Source organism: Acaromyces ingoldii (assembly GCF_003144295.1).
Source record: "Acaromyces ingoldii strain MCA 4198 unplaced genomic scaffold FA10scaffold_2, whole genome shotgun sequence".
Classification (NCBI taxonomy): Eukaryota; Fungi; Basidiomycota; class Exobasidiomycetes; order Exobasidiales; family Cryptobasidiaceae; genus Acaromyces; species Acaromyces ingoldii.
Genome location: NW_020290248.1, coordinates 190692 through 212874, shown reverse-complemented (window position 1 = coordinate 212874; position 22183 = coordinate 190692). Strand labels below are relative to the sequence as shown.

At 56.8% G+C, this 22183-nt stretch overlaps 8 protein-coding genes across 8 annotated transcripts; 3 read left to right on the top strand and 5 right to left on the bottom strand.

Moving 5' to 3' along the window:
- Positions 1-334: 334 nt before the first annotated feature.
- FA10DRAFT_265037 (hypothetical protein) lies at positions 335-934 on the bottom strand. Its single transcript, XM_025520894.1, has 2 exons — positions 801-934; positions 335-735 (listed from the first exon to the last, which is right to left on the bottom strand). The coding sequence occupies exons 1-2, from the start codon at positions 926-928 to the stop codon at positions 366-368; spliced, it is 498 nt and encodes a 165-aa protein (XP_025378358.1). The 5' UTR covers positions 929-934; the 3' UTR covers positions 335-365.
- Positions 935-2053: 1119 nt separating this feature from the next.
- Positions 2054-2663, top strand: FA10DRAFT_284104 (hypothetical protein; the record flags this gene model as incomplete). Its single annotated transcript, XM_025523893.1, has 3 exons — positions 2054-2154; positions 2257-2588; positions 2653-2663. 3 exons carry the CDS (start codon positions 2054-2056, stop codon positions 2661-2663), a joined length of 444 nt encoding a protein of 147 aa, XP_025378357.1.
- Positions 2593-4068, bottom strand: FA10DRAFT_60914 (hypothetical protein). Its single transcript, XM_025525604.1, has one exon. It carries the CDS (start codon positions 3965-3967, stop codon positions 3017-3019), a length of 951 nt encoding a protein of 316 aa, XP_025378356.1. The 5' UTR covers positions 3968-4068; the 3' UTR covers positions 2593-3016.
- A 7-nt stretch (positions 4069-4075) lies between these two features.
- On the bottom strand, positions 4076-9601 carry FA10DRAFT_292111 (hypothetical protein; the record flags this gene model as incomplete). Its single annotated transcript, XM_025524386.1, has 4 exons — positions 4800-9601; positions 4589-4690; positions 4140-4553; positions 4076-4104 (listed from the first exon to the last, which is right to left on the bottom strand). Exons 1-4 carry the CDS (start codon positions 9538-9540, stop codon positions 4076-4078), a joined length of 5286 nt encoding a protein of 1761 aa, XP_025378355.1. The 5' UTR covers positions 9541-9601.
- Positions 9602-10317: 716 nt separating this feature from the next.
- FA10DRAFT_265035 (hypothetical protein) lies at positions 10318-11977 on the bottom strand. The gene is made up of 5 exons (XM_025520893.1): positions 11568-11977; positions 11209-11492; positions 11079-11144; positions 10686-10994; positions 10318-10614 (listed from the first exon to the last, which is right to left on the bottom strand). Exons 1-5 carry the CDS (start codon positions 11833-11835, stop codon positions 10585-10587), a joined length of 957 nt encoding a protein of 318 aa, XP_025378354.1. The 5' UTR covers positions 11836-11977; the 3' UTR covers positions 10318-10584.
- A 144-nt stretch (positions 11978-12121) lies between these two features.
- On the top strand, positions 12122-13071 carry FA10DRAFT_265034 (hypothetical protein). Its single transcript, XM_025520892.1, has one exon. The coding sequence runs from the start codon at positions 12183-12185 to the stop codon at positions 13008-13010; it is 828 nt and encodes a 275-aa protein (XP_025378353.1). The 5' UTR covers positions 12122-12182; the 3' UTR covers positions 13011-13071.
- Positions 13072-14821: 1750 nt separating this feature from the next.
- FA10DRAFT_284100 (hypothetical protein) lies at positions 14822-19108 on the bottom strand (the record flags this gene model as incomplete). The annotated part of the gene is made up of 2 exons (XM_025523892.1): positions 14822-17317; positions 17396-19108. The coding sequence occupies 2 exons, from the start codon at positions 19106-19108 to the stop codon at positions 14822-14824; spliced, it is 4209 nt and encodes a 1402-aa protein (XP_025378352.1).
- Positions 19109-19935: 827 nt separating this feature from the next.
- FA10DRAFT_284099 (Tim44-domain-containing protein) lies at positions 19936-21677 on the top strand (the record flags this gene model as incomplete). Its single annotated transcript, XM_025523891.1, has 2 exons — positions 19936-21573; positions 21645-21677. The coding sequence occupies 2 exons, from the start codon at positions 19936-19938 to the stop codon at positions 21675-21677; spliced, it is 1671 nt and encodes a 556-aa protein (XP_025378351.1).
- Between the last annotated feature and the right edge of the window lie 506 nt (positions 21678-22183).

Sequence of the window (22183 nt, the reverse complement as noted above, 5' to 3'; positions counted from 1 at the left end):
CTTCCGTCGCCGCTCTTTGCGCCTGCAGCCGCAGCCGCAGTCGTCGTCGTCGTCATGGTCGCGAGGTGCCGGACGAGGCTGCTGCGTGCCTGTATGCGTGGGATCGGAATGGTGTTGTTGCTATTGCTAGTGCAGTCACAGTCTTGATGTCGCTATGGTGGCGAGGAAGAAGGGTGTCCCTCCACACGACTGACCTTTTTTTTTAGCCTTTTTCTTCTTCGCGCGAGAAGAGGCCGAGAAGAGTGGTGTGAGCGTGACCTGCGCTTCGCTGGGGCCACACGGAAAGGAAGGAAGATCATGCAATTTTGCATCAAAGCCAGCCCATATGTACAATTACAGTTACAGTTACACCACTATTCCTCCTACTACACAGAAGAAACGACGAGCCAGAAGTCGACGTTCTTGTTGAAGCCGCGTTGTGTGGCCCTGCAGGCCCGCTTGCCACTCCTTGCCTCGCGCTTGGCCTGCTTGCCGCGCTGCTTCTCCTCGCGCCTCGCTGCCCGTCGCTCGCGCTTGGCGAGCCTGCGGTTGTACTTTTCCATTCGCTGCTCGTACTTCTTGCTGCCCAGCTGAGGCGGCGCACCCGGCTCCTCGTCCGAGTCTGAGTCTGAGTCCGAGTCCGAGTCGGAATCAGACGAGTCATCGAACTTGGTCTTCTTCAGCGAGCTCTTGAGCGGAGGCACGGCCTCGCCCACGCCCTTTGCCGTCAGGCGACTGTGTCCGTTGTGGATGAAGCTGTTTTCAGTTCAGATCAGCTCGTGCAAAGAAAGAGGACGTGGGTGAAAGAGAGAAACACTCACACATCGAGGCGGCGCCTCTGGAAGCAGTGCTCGTTCCACCGCTCCACGACTTCAAACACGGCCTTGTTCGTCGTCGTCTTTGTTGCCGCACCCACGACGCGCGTGGCCACGAGGCCGACGACGGTCATGTACTGCGTCACGGGCGCAATGTTGGCATAGGCCTTTTGGTAGGCCGAGTACTTTGCCGCCACCTGCAGGTCCTCGAGGAAGGCGGCCCAGTCGGCCGACGACACGTCGTGGTCGACCATCTGGACGCCTGGGTACTGGGGCTTGAACTCGATCTCGTGCTGGTCGCGCAGCGAGGGGATCGAGACGTCGTCTGCGAAGCGCCCATACGTCTGGCCCAGCGCTGTGCCCGGCGCACGCTGGAACGAAGGGATGCTGAGCGTGGCCGATGTCTTTGCCTTTTCGCCGCTGCGCCGCAGTGCCGCGCGCGAGACGATGATGGCCTTCTCCAGCGCCGTCAGCTGCCGGTCCGACTCTTGGGGCGCCCAGTCGGGGCTGCCTGCGTACGACATGGGAACGCCCACTGCGCCCGAGGCCGACGACTCGCCAGCGTAGGCGCCAACGTCGCGCTCCGACGACACGTCGGCCGTCTTCTTGTCCTGCATGTAGGCGGCCGTCGCAGGCAGCGAGGCCCCCTGCACCGTCTGGTGGTACGAGGGCGGGGCCGCGGCATCCTCGTCCATGGCGTCGATGTTGCTCGTAGGGGGTGCCTGGTAGGTGCTGACCTTGGACATGGTTCAGATGGTTGCTAGTGGAAGGGAAGGTCGCGATGATCGAGAAGTGAGGGGAAGAAGGTCGGCGTCCGCTGTCGAGATTACCCTTTAAGTACCCTTTCTCAGATCCGTGTGACTTGACGTGGGCTCGGGAAGCGAGGGCATTCTGTCGGTATGCATCTGGCCTTTGCGTCATGCACCATCACGAGGTATGCTCAGGCGGCCTCGGAAAAAGGACGCTAAGGCCAGGTTGCGCAACTGGTACCTCGAGCCAGGCAGGAACCTGACGCAAAATTCCGCCGGAATTTGTACCGTGCAGTCAGACCAGAGGGGCGTGGGCACAACTCGGAACCGTCGGTTCCTGCCCGGCTGCCAATCGCTTCTTAAGTACTTTTCGGCCGAGAAGGCTGGCGCGCACGACTGGCGCACATTTTAGTGCTGTCTTCTAAATGCAACACTTGGCGACTGACTAGACCAGCTGTCAGAACTTAGAGCAACCGCTTGACGCCGCTGTTCCCTTACCCCAGAGCAGCGATGGACGCCGACGCAGCGGCTGCGCACACGCAGGCACAGCTCCTGCATTCACAGTCCTTCTGTCCCGAGAACGTGCAGCACAACGCCAAGCAGCTCTACTAGTGAGTAGTGGCTTCCGCTTCCTCTCCTCTCCCTTCCCTCTCCGCGCTCTTGCTCTATAGCACAAGAAAAGACGCCAGTCGCTGACGTACAGGGGCGTGCAGCATAAGGTCCGTATTTACCTCCGTCGCTGGCTCCGCCGCGGGCGTGCTGGGCCTCACGAACCTCGACGGCTTCTACTTCTACGCCGCCTCGCTCCTCGTCGCCAACGTGTGCATCCTCCTCGTCAATGCCCAGGCCCGGCCCTCGAGGTACCTCGTCTCCTTCAACCCCGTCCCGGCACCCGTCACTGGTGAGAAAGCAACATCCAGCGCACCGCGGCAGAGCGGCGGCGGCGTGCAGGCGCTGGGCCTGGCCAAGTTCCTCATTGACGGGCTGCAGGAGATGGCCTTTGGCTATGTCCTCTGGTGGACGCTCTGGACCGGATTGATCCATGGTTAGTCTCTCTTTCGTCTGTGCTCCAGTACCTTGAAACGACCGCTGACCTGCCGTCGAGACAGTGTACGACTAAACAAGAGAGGAGATTAAACTGAGTGTCTAGCAGTCAGCCTGTCCGGCCTCCATCCTTGCGTGTCTCAGTCTCAGGGCATCGAATTGGATTGAGAAGCAAAGAGACGGAGAATTTAGTGACATGGAAAGGGGAGAAAGAGGTTCTTCGAGGAGAAGGAGAGACTGGTGGAAAGATGGAGCAGCGGGGAAGGTGAATAACTAGAGAGGGAAAGGAGGAGCAAGGAAGAGCGAGATACGGCATGTGGGTGTGTGGTGATGGAGATGCTTAGTGAAGAAGGAAAGGGCCAGGAGCACGACGCGAGGGAGGGCTGCAAAAGGCCAAGGCGCTGTGCGCCGAGGAAGATGACGAGGACATTACCCCTTTTTGAAGCTCAAACCGTCCAGGAGTTCTGTCACTTCCTCTGTTTTCTTGTCTGGTTTAATTTTCCCGAAGTGCGGTGCATGGGTCGGGTCTTTTGAATCCTTCCCAAATAGAGACTGGATATCAGCAGAAGGGATTTGAAGTGTTGCCACAGTACTTCTACGCCCCTGAAGGCCTAAGCCAGACTTCTTTATACCCTTATTCTGCACGCCGAGGGTTGGGTTCTTTGACTTTCCCCATTGTGACTGCGGTTGTGAAGCGTCTCCCATTGATTCGTCAGAGTCGGCTGGAGAGTCTGACAAACGGGAAGCTTGACCCCTCTCCTTTCCCGGGCTTCTCTTTTCAAACGATCCCGGTCTCGCCTCCGCTACATGAAACGATTCCGCGGCATCCTCACTCGATGTCGACTCTTCTTCCCCGTCGCCGCTTCGCTTCTCCAATGGAGTCTCGTCCTGATGCCCTGTTCTGGGGCACCTTCCGTACTCACGGCGACTTTCGGTGCTACCGGTGCTCCTCCTCTGAAGCTCGTCGGCGGGATCTGAAGGCACGTCGATCTTTTTCAAGTAAGGACGCTTTCCATTCCCCTCTGTGTTGCGGCTCCTGGTTCCCCTGCGCTTAGGATTGCTCCTCTCACGCTTCTCCGTTGACCTCAGTCTTCTGAACCTCCTTTCTTGATTTGTCCCCTTTATTTCCGAGTCCGCATCCCCCGCTTCCACTTCATCTTCTTCGCTGTGCCAATTCTCTTGTTTTCTTATCCATTCTGTGATAGCATCTCTTTCCAGGATATGAGAGGATCCCATGCGCTTATAAGTGCTCCTCTCACGCTTCTCCGCTGACCTCTGTCTTCTGAACCTCCTTTCTTGATTTGTTCCCTTCATTCCCGAGTCCGCATCCCCCGCTTCCACTTCATTTTCTTGGCTGTGCCATTCCTCTTGTTTCTTCATCCTTTCTTTGATAGCCTCTCTTTCGATAATATGAGGGAGGAAAGGGTCCTCATACGAGGCCGAGTGCCTCCTCACTGGCTATATTACCCTCCTCTAATCAGTATCACCTCAATAAAGCTGGTTACGTCTGTCCTCACCTGATATTTATGGTCTTCTTCTGCGATTTTCTTACCCTTGCCCCTGTCACCCTCGTCGCTGCTTAGCTCACCCTTGCCCTTGTCATCTTCGTCGCTGCGCATCTCACCCTCTTCGCTTTCTGAAACATACTCCTCAGCCTCCCCGTCTCCGAGCCCACGCCGCCATAGCGCGTCTTGCTGCTGCTGCTGCTGCTCGGGGTGAGTCTTGGCTTTGTGGGCTTTCTTTTCGCGTTCAGTGCCGGAATCGCTATTCGAGCTGCTGGAACTGATCATGTGAGGCACGGTGCTTGAGTCTGAAAGCAGATCAGCTTTCTCTTCCTCCTTGAGTGGCTCCGATGGACCGTTGAGGCGCTTCTTTTTTAGCATGGCCGCTGCAGTCTGCTTCATGCTCTGCCTCCGGATGTTTGCTTCCTTACGGCCAATAGATCCAGCTTGTGCTCCATGTCGAGCTTTCCGTTGTAAGTTCCTTTCCTTCCTCTCACACAAGCGCCTCCACCAGTTCGTCTTCCACCCCATTGAGGAGTGGCAATCTGCCCTCGGGGCTTGACAAAAGTCTTCGCGATGAGCTCTTCGTTCTTCTTGCAGACTTGGATTATCTTCCAGCATGTGCTCCCTTTCGAGCCTTAAGCGTTCTCTCTCTTCCTTCCGGGGTTCAGGTGGAGCTGAAGGTTGGACTGCATGGAGTCGACACCAACTTAATGCCCTCGGGTTTTGAAAAAAGCCTTCGAGATGAGCTCTTCGTTCTTCTTGCAGACTTGGATTATCTTCCAGCATGTGCTCTCTTTCGAGCCTTAAGCGTTCTCTCTCTTCCTCCTGGGGTTCAGGTGGTGCTGAAGGTTGGACTTCAGCTTCCCAAAGGCGCTCCGCCTCCCTCTCCCTCTTAATTGAGAGTTCGCTACTCGAGACCGATCTATGGGACGTTTCAGCGGGTCGTTCCAGCTTTCGGAGCTTTATCTTTTGGGCCTTGTCTCTGGGCTCGTAAGCTTCAGGTAAATTGATGTCGTGGGCTGGATACGTGATCTTCATGTCCCTCATTCTGTCTTTGACCACGTCAACGCTGCCAATGTTTTCATGATCAGCGCGATGGAGTTGAGGCCGTGAGATTGGTATCTTTGCCGAGGGAGAAAGAGGTCGAGCTTCATGCCTGCTTGTCGCTGGCGAGGCAGCGTCTTCCACGCTCTCGTCTTCTTCTTCTTTTTCATCACCATCGTCGTTGCCTCTCTTCTCGATATCCCAGTCGTCCACTTCTGTTTCGGGATCGAGTACCTCACGTTTGTAGAGACTACTGCGCCGCCTCAGCTCCATTCCCTGCTGCTGCTCCTCGGGTCGAAACTGAACTTTGCCGACGTTCCTTTCGGAACCAGAGTCGGAGTCGCTTTCCGTACTCCCCGCACTGGTGTCTGATGATGAACTAGATTCCTCGTCGGGACTGGGTGGCTCCGGTGGAGCGCTGTGACGCTGCTCATCGCTTATCGCTGCGGCGTTCTGATTCTGAAGCTTCCCATTCTTTGCCACACAGGCAATTTTAGCTCGTGCTAGCTCTTGAGCTCTTAATCGTAGCAGCTCTTGTTCAACCTCCGAATCACTTTCATGAATCGTATCAGGCCCTCCGTGGCTCTTCCTAGCCCTTGAAACTCTCTTCGGAGCCTTCCCGATTCGAAAACCAGTTTCTCGCAGCCCTAAATTACGTTCGTGCCTACGCTCCCTTGCTTTGAGCCTTGACCGTTCTTTCATCACCTTCCGGGCTTCAGATGCTGTCAAGTGTTTGAATTTCTGTCGTAGGTGCCGTCGATATTCAGCTTTGGCAACGTCGTCCCGTTGCCATTTGTTTAAGAGCCTCCTTAGATCCAGTCTATAAGACATTTCAGCGGGCCGTTCTTGCTTTCGAAGCTCTTCCTTCGGGGCCTTGTCTCTGGGCTCGTAAGCTTCAGGCATATCGTTGTCGCGAGCCGGAGAAGTGATCTTCATCTCTTCAAGTCTGTCTTGCACCGTATTGATGCTGCCAGTGCCTTCGTGGTCAGTGTGAAGAAGATGAGTTCGTGAAGTTGGTGTCTCTGCCGAGGGTGAGAGCGGTCGAGCTTCATGCCTGCTTGTCGATGGCGAGGCAGCGTCCTCCATGCTCTCATCTTCTTCTTCATCGGGAAAGCCTCTCTTTTCGATGTCCCGGTCGTCCCTTTCCGTTTCGGATTCGAGTTTCTCACTTTTGTAGAGATGACTACGCCGCCTCAGCGCGTTTTCCTCCTCCTCCTGCTCATGGGGGGAAGCTTGAACTTTGTGCCCTTCCTTTCCGCTTCCAGAATCGGAGTCGCTTTCCGTGCCATTGGGTTCCATCTTTTGAGGCTCGGCGCCTGGGTCTGAGAGTGTATCAATTTTCTCTTCCTCCCTGGGTGGCTTCGATAGCTTGGGACGTTTCTTATTCCTTCCCTTTGCAGCGAGTCCCTTTTCAGGATGCTTCGGACTCTTTCCCTCCAGCCTCTTCAGATTTTGATGGGCCTTTTTGAGTTCTTCCTCGATGTTTGCAAGGACCCTGTATATCTTATCTAGCTTCTTGTCCACCTCCTTTTCCTTCCGAGCTAATTGCGCTACTTCTTCGCTTTCCTTTTGAGCTAGTTCCGCTTCTTCCTTGCTTTGAGCAGTGGGTACCTTTGCATCAAGCTTCAAAGACTCCATTATCAGATCCTGCCATTCTCGTTGGGCCTCTTTGAGTTCTTCATGGTTCTTCTCGCGGGCACCTCTTAAGTTGTCGATCTTCGCCTTCGCTCTCTCCAGTTTTAGAGCTGGATCCTCTCCTTCCTCGTCATCAGTTTTCTTGGATGTGGAACCTTCAAGCATGTCGGTTTCGCGAGCAGGAGAAGTGGTCTTGATCTCATCATGAAAGGTGTCTTGCATCGTGTGGGCGCCGTCAATGTCTTCATGAGCAATGCGAGAGGAATGACTCGGTGAAGAAGGTGTCCTGGCCGAGAGAGAGAGGGGTCGAGGATCAACCCCGCTCGTCGATGGCAAGGCAGCGCCCTGCATGCTCTCGTCTTCTTTTCCCTCCCTGTTGCCTCTCTTTTCGATGTCCCGGTTGTCCCCTTCCGTCTCGGATTCGAGTATCTCACGTTTGTAGAGATGACTACGCCGCCTCAGCGCCGTTTTCTCCTCCTCCTGCAATTTGGGGTGAACGTGAACTTTGTGCGCTTCCTTTCCGCTTCCAGAATCGGAGGCGCTTTTCGTGCCACTGGGCTCCATCTTGTGAGGCTCAGCGCCTGGGTCTGAGAGTGTCTCAACTTTCTCTCCCTCCCTGGGTGGCTCTAATGGCTTGGTGCGTGCCTCGTGTTGTCTCTGTGCAGCGAGTCTCTTTTTAGTATGCTTCGGACACTTCCCCTTCACACACTTCACAGTCCGACGGGCCGTTCTGAGTTTTTCAGCGTTCTTCTCGATGACCTTTTCTAACTCAGCAATCTCCGCCTCCGCTAGCTTTTGGCAATGGCAATTAGCTGATTCCGCTTTTTCCTCGTTTTGAGCAGTGAGTCCCTCTGCAGCATGCTCCGAAGGTTTCTTTTTCAGTTTCTCCAGAAGTTTACGGGCCCACCTGAGGGTTCCATCGTACTCGTTGCGGGCCTTTTTGAACTTAGCGACCTTCGCCTTCCATCTTTGCAGCTTTTCAGCTGGATTCTCTTCTTCCTCGTCTTCATCAGTAGTTCCGGGTGTGAAGGCTTCATGCATATCGTTGTCGCGAGTCGGAGAAGTGGTCATCATCTCATCGAATTTGTCTTGCATCATGTTGATGCTGCCAGTGCCTTCGTGATCAGTGCGAAGGGAATGAATCGGTGAAGTAGATGTCCTGGCCAAGGGAGAGAGAGGTCGAGGTTCAAGCCTGCTTGTCGATGACGAGGTAGCTTCCCCCATGCTCTCGTCTTCTTTTTCCTCCCTGTTGCCTCTCTTTTCGATGACCCAGTCGTCCACTTTCGCTTCAGGATCGAGTTTTTCACGTTTATAGAGACTACTGCGCCGCCTCAGCGCGTTTTCCTCCTCCTCTTCCTGCTCTTTGGGGGGGACTTGAAGTTTGTGCGCTTCCTTTCCGCTTCCAGAATCGGAATCGCTTTTCGTGCCACTGGGCTTCATCTTGTGAGGCTCGGCGCCTGGGTCTGAGAGAGTATCAAACTTCTCTCCCACCCTGGGTGGCTCCGAAGGCACGTTGGTGCCATCCTCGGTTCCTCTCTTTGCAGCTTGTCCGATGCACTCCCTCTTCAGACGCCTCAGATAATTTCGGGCCTTGATGAGGTTTTTTATCAATTCTCTTCTTCCCAAGCGACTCGCTTCGATAAATTCATCGATCTTCTTACGGGCAGCCTCCATCTTATTGACCTTCGCCTCCGCTCTGCTTATCTTCTTAACTAGATCCTCTTCTTCCCTTTTTCGAGCAGGTTTGCTGGGTGTGGAAGCTCCAGGCATACTGTTGTCGCGACTCGGAGAAGTGATCTTCATCTCATCGAATTTGTCTTGCATCATATTGACGCTGCCAGTGCCTTCGTGATCAGTGCGAGGGGAATGAATCGGTGAAGTATGTGTCCTGACCGCGGGAGAGAGGGGTCGAGGATCAAGCCCGCTCGTCGATGGCAAGGCAGCGCCCTTCATGCTCTCTTCTTCTCCCTCTTCACCTTTATGGCCCCATCTTTCAATGTGCCCATCGTCCATTTCCTTCTCAAGAGCGAGTTTCTCACGTTTGTGGAGTCCTTCTTCGAGCCGAGGCGCCTCTTCACCAGAAATCCACGAGTGTTCTTCTGGCAACGAGTGCTTGGGATGTGCTTTACGTTCGTGGACTTTCTCCCTATCCTTCTGGTTGTCGAAATACTTTTTCGAGCCATAGAAAGGCTTGGGGTCCGGCTTCTCAATCACTGGCTTTTCGTCCAGCAAGGGCGAATGGTCGTCAGGTTGGTGCGAGAACGAGACAGTCTGCGAAGGGGACGTTGGGACGGAGGAAGCCGGCTTCTCTCCTTTTTCCTCGCCTGCGAGGTCAACGAGATCCACTGTCTTTTTCTCCTCCTCCTCTGATGAACCCTGTGATCCTTCATCAGACCGCTTCTCCTGATGCGATGGCGAGTTGGAGCGACCGGAGGGGCGGAGTGTGGAAAGGCGGCCGTGGGACTGCTTGGCCCTGTGGTACAACTTGTCCAGCCGCGCTGTCCTTGTCTTTGGGTCTTCTTGTTCAAAAAGCGTTAAAGTGTTCTCGTTCCCCTTGACTCTTTCAACGTCCTTGTTGTGGACGGAGTCGGTGAGGCTCTTGAAGGAGGAGGGCAGGACTGAGATTGGGCTGTCGGGTTCGGAAGACCCTGACGAAGAATCGAGTCTAGAGAGCTGGCGGGATAGCGACTTGTTGTCACCTGCGCAAGCAACTGAGGTCAGGAGGAGCAATGCAAGACACAAGCCTCGCATTGACACCAAAAGAACCATGACGGGCCAGCCGCAATGGTCTTGATGAGGTCGACGAGGAAGTCGAAGTGCGAAAGGGAAGGGACAGAGGACCTTGGCGAGCCTGCGCCAAGGGAGGGGAGGGGAGGAGAGGATAGAAGGAGAAAAGTGGGTGGGAGGTGGGTAAGATGCAATTCACCCATCTGAGACCCATCCTTTTATGCCTTTTTTCTTCTTCCTCTTTCGATCGATGGGCGTCTAGTGGGTGACAAACAGCACTTGACAACAGCGCCCAGGGCAAACGATGGCCAACCGAGGAAGGCCGATTCGGGGCCTTTCACCTTGTTTTGCTCCCCATGGCAGTGAAACCGACACGGGAAGACTCTAAATAAACACCAGGATGCCATGCATTGCAGCAAACGAGCCATGCCCAAACACTGCCTGGAGGTAACCTGACCGAGTGAAAGAGGAAAAAAATAAAAGAGTTCGGGGCTCAGAATTGTAACTCTTTTGTGCGGGCCGAGAGGGCGGCGGGGATACCGAGCAGATGGGCAACCATCGATGGGCGAAAGGGTACGTCAACAACTGGGAATGCACGCCTGTCCTGACCTGTGTAGTCCCTGTCATCGCCCCAGGTCAATGCTGCAGTCTACGGTGCCCCGCTTCATCTCTGTTGTCCTCTACTGCCACTACCACTTGCTCTCTCGACGTGATTGCACAGATCGAGGCAACGTAAGGGGCGTTTACCGAGCCGAACGCGACACAATGCTGGCGTACAGTCCGGCTTGATTCTGGTGGTCGGAAAATCGCTTGCAATGCTGCTGCAAATATCTCGGGGAGCAACGCAGAATGATACTGCCCTGCTCTCCGAATGTGCATGACCATTGCGACCCAAGGGGGATATCATAAACACCATCTAACCTCTGGGAGGACTTTGTCTATGTGAAGAAAGGGAAAGGGGGGGGGGTTGGAGGAGTAAGAGGGGAGAGCAGGGGTGCGCTGGGATAGGGAATCGTGGCGGAGGGGGCGACACAGGTTGCGCGGAAAAATTGCTGATGAGGAAGGAGGGATGCGAATTGTCCCGTTTCATTCGCCGCTCGGTACGAGCCAAAGGAGCTACGATGCAAACAAAACATGAGCCTGCGCTGCTTCTAGAAGAGCAAGAAGAAGTGGAAAGAGGCACTCACGGACTGGACCAGCTTGAAGCCGGCCGCGATGGCCAAGCCGCCGCGTACGCCAGCGTGAGACTGAAGAAGCATCTCAGCCACACCCGCGCCTGTGCAGAGGGCGAAAATGCCGAGCAGCCTTCGGTCCCTGCCAAGCGTCCTGATCGTCGGCTTTTTCGGCGGTGGGGGGTTCGACGATGGGCCATCTTCGAGAGCTGTCGATTGCTGCAGCTGGCGCTTTGCGCGATGCTTCTCGATGGGCGATAGCGTAAGAAAGAAGAGATAAGGGTCCGACGCGATCTGTGTCAGTGTCGCTGTGAATGCGACCGTCTGTTGTGGGGTAAATGACAGGGCAGCGATGCGAGTCAGACTAGGTGGCGAGCAAGACCAAGGGGGGCGCGGCATCAGACTCACAGTTGCAAAAGCAGGTGAGACGAGCTTCTGCGCAGCGATCGACTGCATGCCCATCGAGAAGGCGACCTTGTTGTCATAGACATCAGCTCTCGCGGCGCTGCTGTTGCTTCAGAGAATGTGTCAGACTCACCAAGACAATCGTACCGGGCCAGTACGTGAACGAGGGCGCCTCGTCCTCGGGTCGGCTAAGCAGGATGCCTGCCGCGCCAAAGAGGGCAAAGGACTGGAGCAGACTCGAAGCAATTAGCCAAGATCGGTTGCGATCTCCCCATCGGCGGCCGCCCAGTGCACCGACAAAGCTTCCCAGGATGAAGGAGATGACGCTGAGCGCCCTCTCGAGCGTCAGCAGCGGGTACCGCTCGACGCCGGGCAGCATGTACTGGGCAACATTCTGGCTGAATTGCACCATGTTCCCTGCAGGTCGACGAGAGAGGTAAGGGGGCATGAGCACGCATAGCATTGAGGCTAGGGCCCTTTTTAGATACACACCTGTTTGGAAGCCCGTCCAGATCTGGCTCTTGGAGTAGATGAGCGCATCGACGAGACCCGTGTTGAGCGCCTGCCAGGCCAGAGGGATTGTCGCCTCCTCGTGCGAGACAACATGAGCCAAGCGGCTTTGGAAAGCATCCTTAATCTTGCTCCTGCTCCTCCTGCCCTCGTCGCCAGCCTCTCCCGCTTCCGGCGCCTTGCCCTCGTTGCTTTCCTTGCCCGCGTAGACGGGCGCTGCAGGGATCGCAGTAGGATTTGTGTCTCCCATCTTTGACGAATGCGCCGACGTCGACGTTGCGCGGCTGCTGTCCATCCTCAAGCGCTTTCCCTTCTCCCTTCTCTCTCGCACGCACACACTCCGTGCCTATCGCACTTCGTCGTCGTCGTTGGGGCGCGATGTGACTAGGAGAAAAGTTTATCTCTCTTTAGTGTTGACCCGACTAGCAGCGAATCAAAAAATGCAGCTCGCACGCGACTCGGACCGAACTCAAGCCACAGGAACGGTCGCACGTCATTCTGTGGAAGAACTTGGCTCAGAGAAAAAATAAAGGTGGATCTCCACCAACAGCGCGCGCTTGCGACAAGGCGAGGTGAGAGCCAGACGAGCCGCATGGAATGGGTCGAGGCAGGCGGCAAGATACAGAGGCCGCATCGATAGCTCCGTCGCGTCCGTCCGACGACTCCTCTTCGAACCAAGAGCTGGAGGTCAATCAGCCACCGCCAAATTGGCCTGCGGAGATCGAGTACCTGTCGTCGAGCTGCCTCCCCTCGTCGCAGCTGCCCCACGCAATCGCGCTCACGCTCTGCACGGCGCCTTCGACGAGCTCTCCCTTCCACCCCGTCCAGCTTCGGAAGCGCAATCTGGTGGCCATCGTCCCCATCACGCCCAAGACGCCCTTCGTCCCAGCTTATGGCTCGTCCCTGGACCACCACCCCGCACAGGGCCAATGCGGCCTGTTTGCCAGATGCGACCTCGAGCCTAATACTCTCATAGTGCCCTACCTTGGCCGCGCGCACCTCTCGGTTCCGCCCGATCAGGACGACGAGAGCCAGTACGACGCTTCGATCTCTGTCTCCGCACCGGCGTCTGCGCAAGAGGGCGAGAATGACGGCGAGGTCGCACGGTGTGGCATCGATGCGACGCACTGCGGCAACGAGGCGAGATTCGTCAACGACTACCGGGGCATCTTGAAGCGGCCCAATGTCTTTTTCAAAGAGGTCGAGCGGCCCTTTCCTAGAGAGAAGAAGGCCGAGCTCAGTGCACATACTTCGGGAGAGGAAGGGCAGCAGCAGCCACTGCCACGGAAAATCAGGGGCCTGGCCATCTTTACTGGCGCTCATCCCATCAAGGCCGGCACGGAGCTCTGCGTCAGCTATGGCAAGGGCTGGTGGGCTGCTCGTAGCGAAGAGCAGGGCGGCTCCGCTGAGCAGGACGAGGAATAATCTCGAGACGCCGGCGATCATTTTGTACAGTAATCGCAATGTAAAACATGCATCATAGGCCCTTTTTTACAATGCGGTGCTCCTTTGAGTGTGAGAATGTGCTCGTCTTCTCTTTAGTCTAACGCGGCAGCAAAAAAATCGGACCGATGACTGCTGCAATTTATTTGCTTGCCAACTTTGTGACGCATCCCATGCTCGCGACCTCGGCGCTACTCAGGACTGTTTGAGATGCTCAATGAGTCGGTTTAATTCTCTGATTCGGTGGCCAGACCTGAGACCTCTCTCGCACTCGACCATCAGTGTTTGCAGGGGAGTAACAGCGTGTCCTCCCAGAATCTTCGGCAGAATGTACTGTACTGTACTAGACTGTACTATCCATCCTCACCAGGTTGTGCGTGACGCGTCTCATATGTGCTGCAAGGAGTAATCACCAGCCCATGCCTTCCAACCATCTCTCATCCCGATCACCAACACCTAACTTTCAACTTCAAAGAAAAGCCAGAGAGCCAACATGAACGTGATGAGTATCACGGAAGAAGCCAGCAGCGAATTCAACGACGGGTCCTCTGATCAAGACGCGAGCGCTTCCGCCGATCCTTTTCTTACGCTCCCACCCACCAAAGATCTTTGCTATGACTGCGGAAGGGCGTACAAAACCTGGGTTCATTATAAGGACGGTGTCGATTACAGCTGTTTGGAGAGGGAGGAAGAAGTAGGGGTACATTTGCCTCCCATCGCAAAGCTTAGCAAGCCTAAGACCATCGTCAGCCAACTGTACGAAGCTCGGTGCAGACTCTTCCGGCTCAAGTTTCTTGTCGAGGAACGCAAAGACTTGGTTGAGCGGTGCATTGCTGATTACGAAGAGGTGGCCCCATGCTTGCCAAGGATTCTGGAGCAAGCTCTGTTCATCGAGGAAGGTTTCGAAAGAATGAAAAAGGAAAGAGGCCGTGAGCCTACCGAACGGGAGGAGAAGGTCGTCGCTGAGGCACGATCGATCAAGGACTATGCAGACAATGTGCGAGAATTTATAACGGCGGACTCTAAACTTCCATATGTCAAGGACTTGCTGGACCTGCTCGAGGAGGCCCACGAGATGGCACGATGCCTTCGGGAAGGGGACATGACGACTCAAGATGTCAGCCGTTACTTCAATGACTATTTTCTCCCACTTTACAATGACCTCTTGCCCAGGATGAACGAGGTCAGGCGTACTCACGATAACCTCTGGCATATCGAACTCCTCTTCGACAACGAACATATCAAACGGATCGAGATGGAAACTGCGGAAGTCGCCTTTGACGTGCAATGCCGATCTTTGAGCTACGAGCGCTGGGACCAATTCCTTCAGCGGCACGCAGACAGCTCCAGCTGCGATGGCTTTGACATCGAATGGGAAGGTGTAGAGGGCGAGGAGGATTGGGATGATGGTCCTCTCTATTTCTGAATAAGCGACACATTCACCTGTAAGAGCATTTGTACCGACCATCGCAATCTGAATCATGACGAAATTCATAGACCAAATATCCCTGTTCTCCTGCGTGCATTTTCACAAAGCAGCTGTTGTATGTCCTGAGCGTCTGCTGTCTGTCCTTAAGCAATTCCATTACCCTGGCAGCTTGATCCTCTTACTCCCTATGCCAACAAGGCGACCTGATGCTCACCATTGGCAAGCTCTCGTAACACGATCACAGCTACAAAAAATTAGACGCAGAATAGATGTAGCGCTTTTCTCTCCTACGCTCCCTTCGTGAAGCGGGTGAGAGTTGTAGCACAGTAGAAATAGATGACATTAAAAGAAGCAAATGGCGAAATCACCGCACGTCGGCGTTTTGACACTCCCTAAAGGCCTCCCTGGCCAGCCTCAGGAACTCCGTCTCGCTCACCCTGGAGCCGCCGGCGTCGGCTGATGCACTCCCAGCGGGCGCATCGATTGACATCGCTATTGCGACCTCGTCCATGAGCCTGTAAGCACCCTTCAAGATGCTCTTGGCCGCCTCGTTGCGGCTCTGCAGCACTCGCATGGCCTCGCGACGGCGGCGTGCCAGCTCCGCATTTCCCACTTGAGCATTCGGGGCCTTGGGTATTTGTAGCTGCTGCCGTGACGACGGCCTGCCTTTGGCCTGTCTATCGAGCGCAGTCTGCTGAGGCTGAGCAAGAGCCGAAAGATCATTCTCTCTCCTGCGCTCTCCTTCGTCTTGATTTTCAGCGACAGTGCCTATAAAGGAAGGCAATTGCATGTCGCGCTTGGACGGTGAACGAGCGGCTTGCGCGTGCGTCGGGGCGTTGCTCACGTCAAAGGCGCCCTCACCGGGCTGCCTCATGCTCTCATTTGGCAGTATGGCGCTAGACTCGTCGATGGTAAGCTCGCTACTGCTAGACGACCGAGTGATCTCTCTGAAGTCTGCTCCTTCGGCAACTGCATCGGCAGGTTCTTGGCCTTCCAGGAGAGGTAAGGGTTCCTGCAATTCGAGGTCTTCTTGCCTCCGCACGGCATCCTCTGCAAGACTTGCCACCTCGGCTCTGCTCTCTCCCTCGAATACGTCTGTACCATCGTCAGCTGCCTCCCTGGTCTGGTCTGCGTCCCGGTCCTCCTCAATCACTCGGCCGTTAGTTTGGGAGGATCTCGTTGGCGTATGTTCCGCTGACCAATTCTGATCCGACGACCTCTCGGCTTCGTTTCCCATAGCACGGTCCTCTTGGCCATTCATCTCTCCATGAGCGAGGCTTAGAGCCATGTGTGACTTTCGCCTCTGCGCCTCCTCCTCTTCGCCCTCTGCCTCGGTGGGGATCGACTGAGAGATGCCATCTGGATCCTGACCGTGCAGCCTGTCGTCGTACGACGCCTCACGCTCCTTGGGACCCTTCTTCTCGTTGCGTTGCGCCTGAATGCGTTCGCGCTGCACCTGCAGGGCCTGCTGGCGCTGTTGCTTGAGGTGCTCCTGCATCAGATGCGCCGTGTGGACAGCGCTAGGCGAAGCACGAAGCTGCCGTGGCCCCTGCTGCTCGCGCGGTGGCTCCAGTGATCCAGGCCCAGGCCCAGCCCCCTTTGGCCACCGACCCTCCTGCAGCCCGGCTCTGATGGTGGGTCTCGTCGACGTTGGCCACGCAGCACCCTTGTCCTCGTCACCCAGGCCCAGATCCGTATCAGTGGATCGAATCTCGGACGCTCGATCGCCCACTGCGATGGACTCGCCATCTCTGAGGTGGACGACGCTCGAGCCGCCGTCGCTGCCCCGACGCTGCAGGCTCGAATTCCCGGTCAAGCTTCCCGTCAGAGGCATCATCGAAGCATCGCTCGCGGCTCCGGGCAAGAACGTGTCGCTGGGAGCTACCGAGCTGATCTCTCCGCGTGCATTTCTCGCTTGGTCGCCAGCAAGGATACGACCGTGACTGTTCGTCCGGAAGCTCTCGGCCACTTCCTTGACCAGGGGGTCACTCTCGCTTGCGTGGGGAGAGTCGAGTGCGGGACGCTTTGACGGCTTGATGAGGCCGGGGAACATGAACTCGTCGAGGTCTGTCTGACCACGCAGGAGCCCATTGGCGCTTCCGGGCTCGCTCGGCCTCGAGTCCAGTCTACGTCGCAGCAGACTGGGTCTATCAGCCTGATCGACGGCTTCGTTCCCAATGACGCTCTTGCCGTCGTCGAAACCGTAGCCTTCGTCGTGCTGTCCATCGTCGCCTGGCTCATCTTGCTTCTGTCCCTGCTCGTCCATCCCAATGTCTTCCTCCTCCTCCAGCTCTTCGGCGACACTGGGCGGGACATTGAGCGACATGCTTCTCGTCTCCATCTCGTCGCCCACGTCCGAGTCGGAGATGACGCTAGGCGCAAGATGGAGAAAGTTGTTGTGCTTGCCGGCCTTGCTGCCCTCCTCCGACGGCTTGGACGCGCTGATACCTTGGGCGGCTTGGCGCCTCCTGAGCATCTCTGGCGTTGCGTCTGCGTCGCTGCCGGTGGCGCTCTGCTCGACGAGTTTGCGCAGCGTGTCCATCGAGGCATGTCGCGGCACGAGGGGCCGTCTCGACTGCTTCTGCGCATGGCTCCCCGCAACGGCGACAGCAGGTTCGGCAAACGCCAGGGCGGTGATTGGATCCTGTTGACCTGTGCTCAAGTCGCCCGCATTCTTCGCTTGGTTTGCGATCTCGAGCCCTGGAAGCCCGATGGCGTTTTCTTTTGTCTTGTAGTCTACAAAGAGCTCCGGATACGACGCTCGTTGGATGCGCTCCCGCTGCTCGAGCGAGCGCTGCAGGTCGCGATTCCGGTAGAAGTCTTCGAGGTCCTTCAGGTCCATGTCAGCCGGCGTTTCGAACTGGTGCATCGTATTGGTTCAAGTTAGCGAAGAGAAGATTAGAGGAAGATGTGTCAGAGGGGGAGAAGAGCCACTCACATAGGATTGGCCGCTGGTCGAGTACATGCTGACGCTCCCTGCACGCCCGTGTCGAGGCCCTTGGTCTTGTTGAGTTCGAGAGCCAGACAGGCCGATGTCTCCAAGCTCGTTACCATCTCTCCCTTTGCCCTTCTGAGCTAGCTTCGGCTCATCATTCTCGCTCAGCCCATCGTCAATCTTGGACGTGTCCTCATGGCCATTCTCCAACATCATGCCCGCGTTTGCGGTGGCTACGTCGATCATCGATGCGGCCGCCGCATTCTGCGACATCGTCATAGCTGCACCGATGCTGGACAGCTTCTTCCTCTTCGACGCAGTCGTGTCGTCGGTATCACCTACACGGTCGCCGGTGTCTGAGATGCCACTATCGGTCTCATCTGACCGCGGCGAGGGTGGGCCCCTGCTTCGCACCGTGCCTTCCTCCGTGCAATCGTCGCCATTGGAGGTCTCGGCATCATCGGGGAGCACCAAGGGTGCAGGCTGAGCGCGAGGCTTGATCGTCGTGGTCTCGATGAACGAGTCTGCACCGTCGTCGGCCGTCGCCGACGCGATCCAGTGCTGCTCTTGCATGTCTTGAAGCTTGTCGAGATTGTGATGGTCGGCGTCGTCGTCTATGCGGTCACTGCGCGCAAACTGGAACTGGTACGGCTCGTCGCGGGTCTCCTCGTCCTGCGTCTCGTACATCGCCCAATAAGCGTCTTCCTTTGCCCTTTCAGCAGCTTCTTCATCGACTGCGCCCTCGACTCCGTCATCTTTGTTCTTCTCCTGACCGTCTTCTTTGTCAGCCTCGTCGTCATCACCGAAGCCACCCCAGAACTCGGCGGGGTCGGTGATGTATTCGGCGTCGATCTGCTGGCCATCATTGGCTTCTGCTTGGGCTGTCGGATGCCGCACAGACGGCGATCGAGATCCTTCCGCGGAGCGAAAGCCAGAGGCGGTCACACTGGGCGAATTATCGCCGCTCAAGGCCGTCTGAAATGAGTTGGTGGTCCGGATCGAGCGAGGGGCAGTCGACGACGAGAAGCTGGTAAGCTGCGAGTCGGAGCGGGTCCGGCTTGCCGGCCTCTCGTCCTGGTTGTCACCAGGAGAAGTCGACGGCTCCGTACCGACGACATCGGCCAGACGATTTTTCCAGGGCCCTGTAGCTGCACCGTGAGGGAGAAGATTGTCAAACTTGAAGCTGCTGCTCTTGTCGCCCGACCCTTCGACCTTGAGGAGGACTGTGAGGAGCGGGGCTGACGCCTGCTTGACGTCGCCCAGGGGGACAGCAGCGACGACTTCGCCAAAACCGACGTTTTTGTAGCCTGCCGTGCCCACGACTGCGTCCGAGTCGCCGGCGGCATAGATGCCGTGGAGCTGCTCCACCTGTGCGCGCAGCTCGCCGAGGAGCTCGACGACATGCGCGGATGTGCCCTCTGGGTGGGAGGCATAGCTCGTCACAAGGTACTCGTCTGCGTTTTCGGGCGTGAGGTTGAGGATGTTGTGGCGACGGTTCACATCCTTTGACTTGAGGCTGCTGGGTATGTAGGGCGGCGTCGTGAGCAGGAGGGGGAGCAGCGTCTGGGCGGCCTGGCGAGGCGCATCAGCTGAGGTTCTGTCGCCGTCGTCCTGCCCTCCATCACTCTTGCGAGCGCCATTTGTTCTAGTGCTGGATGGGTCTGTGCCGCCAGCGTCCTCAGCGACGACCTTTGGGTATAGGTTGTCGATATCCATGAGCGTACCAAGAGGGGCAAAGAAGGGTGTCTTTTCTCGCTTCGTAAGAATGCCTCTTATACGTCTCAGCGGGAGCGGGAGCAGAAGCGCACAGGCCCTTTGTTCTTGATTGTTCTTGAAGATGAGGCCTTGATACGGCCAGTCGATGCGAATAGCAATACGCTCGAGCGCTTTGGCCTCCGCGCTAGCCCGTTGAAAACTCGACCGCCTTGGTTGAGCAAATTGACATGAATTACTCCTTCCTTGCAGAGACGAGGCTTTTTCGGCAACACCCTTCACGCCGCCTGGTGCGCAGTCCAACGATGAATGTTTCTCAGCCGCCCTCGCTGTACTCGCGCCGTCCTCTTTCTTTCCCTCGCCGTCGCTTTGACCTTTTGGCGGGCGGTGACCAGCTCGAGCGGAAACATGGACAGCCTCTCGACCTCACTTTTTGTTACCTCTTCTTGTGTCCTCTCTTCCTGCCCAAGGACGACTGAAGCCTTTCAACAGTGCCACTTCCGAGCGATGCGCGATGATGAATGGCGTCTTGCCGCTGCTTGGAACAGGCCCCCACCAGAGAGCGAGCTAGCTATTTTACCCAAAAAGCACAAAAATGAACAGGCCGGGCTGAAGGTGGAGAAGCCAAATTTTGGCCCAGCACGTGTGTCCCAAAGATTCACGTGCAGCTCGGAGCGAAGAACGAAAAATGTCGAGGTGCTTGCACGCCGGAAAGGCTTTCGGATGACTACGCCGCCGCTGACAACGACGACGACGACGACGACGACGACGAGCATCGCAGAGAGGAGCGAGATATGAAACCATCAACAGCCGTGGCTGCGCGCACCGCCATGGCGGCCCGTAGCGTGCCCCGCCGGCAACAGGTGCTGCGGGCGGCGGCGACGACGACGACGCCGGTTCTTGTGCACAGTCACTGCCAGCCCCGGCCGTCGTACCACCAGCGGGTGCGCGGTTTCCACGCAAGCCCCCGTCGGGAGCAGACAAAGTCGCCCTTCCAGGCATTTGTCGACACGCTCAAGGAGGAGCTGCGCAAGTCGCAGGAGATGCAGGACAACATGAAGCAGCTCCAGGGTGAGGCGGGCAAGGTGCAGGACAGCGAGACGATGCGGAGGATGCGCGAGGCGTACGAAAAGGCAAGGATCGTGTCGAGCATCAAGGAGAACCCGCGGCTGCAGGCCGCTGCCGACGCCCTGAGAAAGAGCGGAGGCCAGGTCGGAGATGCCGTGGGGGCCACGCTCAGGCAGATGGAGGAGAGCGAGCTGATCAAGGGTCTCGGTGCCATCTCATCACGGCTCGCGAGACAGCTGCAGGACAGCACGGCGCCGATTAGAAACACCGAGGCATACAAGGATCTTTCCAAGACACTCGCCGATGCCTTTGACGATGGAGGGTCTGCACTCCGGATCTACACGGATGCCTCGGCCGACGCAGCGACACAGCGGAGAATGAAGCGAGAGGCCCGGCTGCGAAAGATTGGCAGGCCGATGCCGTCGCCCGATGTCGAGGAGATCCTCATCATGGCGGCCGATCTGAAAGCAAAAGAAAAAGAGCTGAACAAGGACAAGGTCGAGGAGGATGAGGCGGAGGACGACCCCATCAAGGCGGCCGCCCAGGCTGGCGCCGCTGCTGGAGAGGAAGGCGCCCGAAGAGCAGCCGAGGAGGATGGGACCAAGACGACGAGCGATGCGAGCGCATCACCAGAGGAAGCTGCGTCGTCATCAGCGCCGTCGTCTTCGTCTTCATCACCGTCCGGCTCGGCTCCACCGCCATCGCGCCCAAAGGGCTACGCGACACGCGTCCGAGCCCAGCTTGTGGCTAACCCCAACGCGGGAGAAGCCCTCGTCCTGAGGCCCGAGCCCGCATACAAGCAGGCCTGGTCATCGTTCAAGGAGAGCAACCCGCTGATGCGCAAGCTTGGCGAGCTCCGGGAGCAGTACGAGGAGTCAGAGAATCCCGTCGTGGAGCGGCTCCGGTCCATCACCGACACGATTGGTGGATGGTTCGAAGAGAACGAGACGGCACGCGTTGTTGGCGTCTTCCGCATGCAGGAGCCTTCGTTTACCCTCGACAGCTACCAGCGCGAGCTGCGGGAGTATGTGATCCCCGAGATCATCGACGCCTACCACGGCGCAGCGCGGCACCTGCTCCGGCAGTGGTGCAGCGAGGCGACGTTCAACGTCCTCATGGCTACCGTCGACCCTTACATCCAGCGGGGCATGGTGGCCCACGGCCGCCTGCTGGACCTCAAACACATTGACATCCAGCAGGCGAGGATGCTCGAAAACAACGTCCCCGTTCTCGTCGTCAGCTTTGCCACGCAGGAGCTCATGTACTTCAAGGACGCAAAGACGGGCAAAGTAGAGGCGGGGAGGGAGGACCAGGCCGATGCCTGCCGGTATGTCGTCGTGCTGACAAGGCTCGAGGAGGAGATGGACAATGAGATCACGGGCGGGTGGAAGGTCATCGAGGTGAGTCTCTCCGGTGACCTGGCTATAGAGGGTGAGCTCCATGTTGACCCCCTTTTCTTTTATCTCATTAGATGGCACGGAGAGGCGAGAAGGCCTTCCTTTAATCTACAAGCAAAACACGCAGCAAAAAAGACTTTCTGCATCACCACTAATCCCATTCACTGCTCAATCAACACTGTTCCCAATTTTAACTCAGTGCGTCACCGTTCATGCAGTCCCGAGACCAGCCACAAAGGCAGCGAAGAGCGCATCCATGGTGAGTTTACAGGAAAAGGCCTCCTCTACGCTTTCCTCTGCCGGAAAGTGTGTTTTGTTCTCGCACGCATCCACGCACGCACGCACGCAAGCACGCAGGCCAGCCTTGCACAATGATGAGCGAAACCTCAATACCGGATCGCATCTGGCCTCACGGCTAGCTCATGACGACTCCAAAAACCCAACAAATGCTTTTCATCTTCCTGATTGCGAGCGGTCTGCGTGCGGGCGTGCGTCGGGGCGTGCTCGCATGCATTCGTTGGAGCAGCGTGCCCGACAAGTGTCAGCTAGTACTGTACGAGGTTGCCTTCCAAAGCCGAAATGGAAATGTGAAAGCTCTGCAACAGCATGAGCA